Source organism: Octopus bimaculoides, chromosome 2 (assembly GCF_001194135.2).
Source record: "Octopus bimaculoides isolate UCB-OBI-ISO-001 chromosome 2, ASM119413v2, whole genome shotgun sequence".
Lineage (NCBI taxonomy): Eukaryota > Metazoa > Mollusca > Cephalopoda > Octopoda > Octopodidae > Octopus > Octopus bimaculoides.
In genome coordinates this window covers 100,667,839-100,671,350 of record NC_068982.1, presented here as the reverse complement: position 1 = coordinate 100,671,350, position 3,512 = coordinate 100,667,839, and the positions used below count along the sequence as shown (strand labels likewise).

The 3,512-nt window shown below is 41.8% G+C and overlaps 1 protein-coding gene across 1 annotated transcript in view; it reads right to left on the bottom strand.

Annotated features, from left to right (window-relative positions):
* LOC106874357 (sodium- and chloride-dependent taurine transporter) overlaps positions 1 to 3,512 on the bottom strand; it is a 42,237-nt gene that overhangs the window by 19,569 nt on the left and 19,156 nt on the right. Inside the window, exons 4-5 of the mRNA XM_014922068.2 lie at positions 2,875 to 3,066; positions 476 to 582 (exon numbers count right to left, since the gene is read on the bottom strand). Of these exons, the coding sequence (XP_014777554.1) occupies positions 476 to 582; positions 2,875 to 3,066 (299 nt within the window). The remainder of the gene's footprint in view (positions 1 to 475; positions 583 to 2,874; positions 3,067 to 3,512) is intronic.

Sequence of the window (3,512 nt, the reverse complement as noted above, 5' to 3'; positions counted from 1 at the left end):
GAAATTAACGTGCAAGTGGTTGAGCACTCCACAGACACGTGTACCCTTAACGTAGTTCTCGGGGATATTCAGCATGACACAGTGTGACAAGGCTGGCCCTTTGAATTACAGGCACAACAGAAACAAGAAGAAAGAGTGAGAGAAAGTTGTGGTGAATGAGTACAGCAGGGTTCGCCACCATCCCCTGCTGGAGCCTTGAGGAGCTTTAAGTGTTTTCACTCAATAAACACTCACAACACCCAGTCTGGGAATCGAAACCGCGATCCTATGACCGCGAGTCCGCTGCCCTAACTACTGGGCCGTTGCGCCTCCACTCAATCAGGGCTAACATGAAGCTAAACAACAACAGCCACCCATTTATTGCTGGGCTCAAGTGTATTTAATCATAGAAATTTAAGTGAATGTATGACATTATTATCTTATAGCATCTCCCCATAAGAAAATTAGAAATAGTGACTGAATGTTGAATACTCACGTGTTGAGTAAAACTTTCTTGTTTGGCAGATGACTTCCCAGCATGGGAACAACTCCAGACCACAAACCCATACTATAGATATGCATTATAAGAGCATCCATCCAAGTCTGCAAAAAAAAAAGAAAAAAACGAAACGAAAATATTATTGAAAAAAAATTGATGTAGTGTTAGGAAAAACATAAACTATCATTCAGTGATGACATGTCATATATATAGACATGCATCACATAAGAAACACAATATGAGGGAAGTGGTTGTGGGTGATGGTGGTGGTGGTGGTGGCGGCAGTGGGAACAGCAGTGGTAGTCACTGTCCCCTGTTATTCATCATAATCCTCCAGGCAATAACAGAGGAGTTCAAGGCAGGTTGCCCCTGGGATCTCCTCTATGCTGATGACCTGGCCCTCATAGCAGAATCACTACCAGAACTAGAGAAGAAATTTCAAGTGTGGAAGCAAGGTTTAGAATCGAAGGGCCTTAAAGTCAATGTTGCAAAGACCAAAGTTCTAGTAAGTAGGAAGGCGAACACATCACACACCCCTTCAGGTAGGTGGCCTTGCTTGATCTGTAGAAAAAGTATAGGTAGAAACTCCATAAGATGTACCCAGTGTAAACTATGGACACATAAGAGGTGCAGCAACATCAAAGGAAGATTAACCAGGAAGGTAGCTTTTGTATGCAGCAGATGCACAGGAGCAATAAATACCACAGATGCTCAGAAAACAGATTTCATCACATGCCATGGTGAGAAACTAGAAGTAGTTGATAGCTTCTGCTACCTAGGTGACCAAGTCTGTAGTGAGGGTTGATACTGAGAGAGTGTTACCACTAGAATAAGAATAGCCGGGGCAAAGTTCAGAAAGCTTCTACCCCTACTGGTGACAAAGAGCCTCTCGCTCAGAGTGAAAGGTAGGTTTTATGATGCATGTGTGCGAACTGCCATGCTTCACGGCTGTTAAATATGGGCCGTGACTGCTGAAGACATGCGTAGGCTCAAAAGAAATGAGGCAGCAAGCTGGCAGAAACGTTAGCAAGCTGGGCAAAATGCTTAGTGGTATTTCGTCTGCCGTTACGTTCTGAGTTCAAATTCCGCTGAGGTCGATTTGCCTTTCATCCTTTCGGGGTCAATAAATTAAGTACCAGTTATGCACTGGAGTTGATGTAATCGACTTAATACCTTTGTCTGTCCTTGTTTGTCCCCTCTATGTTTAGCCCCTAGTGGGCAATAAAGAAATAAGAAATGAAGCTAGTATGATCCGCTGGATGTGTAATGTCAGTGTGCACACTGAGTGTAAGCACCCTGGGAGAAATGTTAGACATAAGAAGCATTGGATGTGGCATGCAAGAGAGATGTTTGTGTTGGTATGGTCATGTACTGTGGATGGACGAGGAGAGCCGTGTGAAGAAGTGCCACTCCCAAACAGTGGAAAGAATCCGGGATAAAGGGAGACCTAGGAAGACATGGGATGAGGTGGTGAAGCATGACCTTCAAATGTTGGGCTTCACAGAGGCAATGATGAAAGACCGAAACCTCTGGAGATATGCTGTGACTGAGAAGACCCAGCAAATAAAGTTAGTTCACAGCTGTAATCTACACCAGTGTCACATGACCAGCCCTCTCAAAAGTACCTTGGATCGTAGGGCGACATACTGTGCTTGAGGAGACCTATTGAGTCAAGTACATCAACATCAACATCAAAATCAAATCAAATCAAATTAAAATCAAATGGAAATTGTTGTTGTGACCCTCGTGCCGGTGGCACCAATGTCTTTCTTAGCATGATTTCTGAAATTGAATGCTCATCCTTATGCTGATCATAACACATAGTTTACTAACACTCTTGAGGTTGCCAAATATCTTGCAAAACAAAACTCCTTGATTGAATTTGGGGTGGATATCAAAGGAGATGGCTTAATGCCAGGTTTGTTAGGTAAGGGTATGACAGAGGAAAAGGAACAGATGTCTTGCTGTGGAGGAGATACAGGGATGTCCCAGCTAGGAAAGGAGAGAAGATGATGATGATGATGAGGTGTTAGGACATACCTTCAAAGGATGAGTTGATGAATGTGAAGGCAATTGGGATAGAGGAACAGGTGAGGGAGATAGGGGCTGAGGGACAAAAGGTAAGGTTGCAAAAGTGTTAGGCAAGCAACAGAGGATTAGAGGTAAATAATATAGGGATATAGGTGATGCAGTGACCACCAAGTAGGGAAAAGCACATGGTCATTGGTGAAAGGGCATATGGTCAATGGAAATATATTTTATCAATTTGACCAGCCGTGAAATTCTAGGTTATAAAAGCATAAAAAAGATTTTCTAAATTGTTAAAAGCAAATTTTGGTAAAAAAAAAAAAAAAAATTCATACTTAGGAAAACAATTTAAAAATATAATTACTTACCTTTGGATCTCCAAGATGATTTTTAATGGCTTGACCAACTTCATTCTTCACTTCATCCTCAGTTTTCGAGATGTCAAAGTATCCCAAGAACATATAACTAAAGGTTTTTTCAGCTGTTGGGACTACAGCATGGCCGTAGATGAGGACAATGCCCAAAAGTCCCATAGTGACTGGACACAAAACCATAAATACCTAAAAAAAAAACAAGAAAATGATGATTCAATCTACTAAGTTCTTCTTACTCTTCCTCCTCCTCATCATCATCTTCATTCATATCTCATTATTATCATCATTATAAAGGCAGTGAGCTGGCAGAGTCGTTAGCATGCTGGACAAAATACTTAGTGGTATTTTGCCCATTGCTATGTTCTGAGTTCAAATTCTGCTGCGGTTGACTTTGCCTTTCATCATTCAGGGTCGATAAATTAAGTACCAGTGAAATTTTGGGATCGATGTAATTGACTAGTCATCTCACCCAAAACTTCAGGCTTTGTGCCTATAATAGAAAGGGTTATTATCATCATCATCATTATAGGTGCCGGAGTGGTTGTGTGGTAAGTAGCTTGCTTACCAACCACATGGTTCTGGGTTCATTCCCACTGCGTGGCACCTTGGGCAAGTATTTTCTACTATAGCCT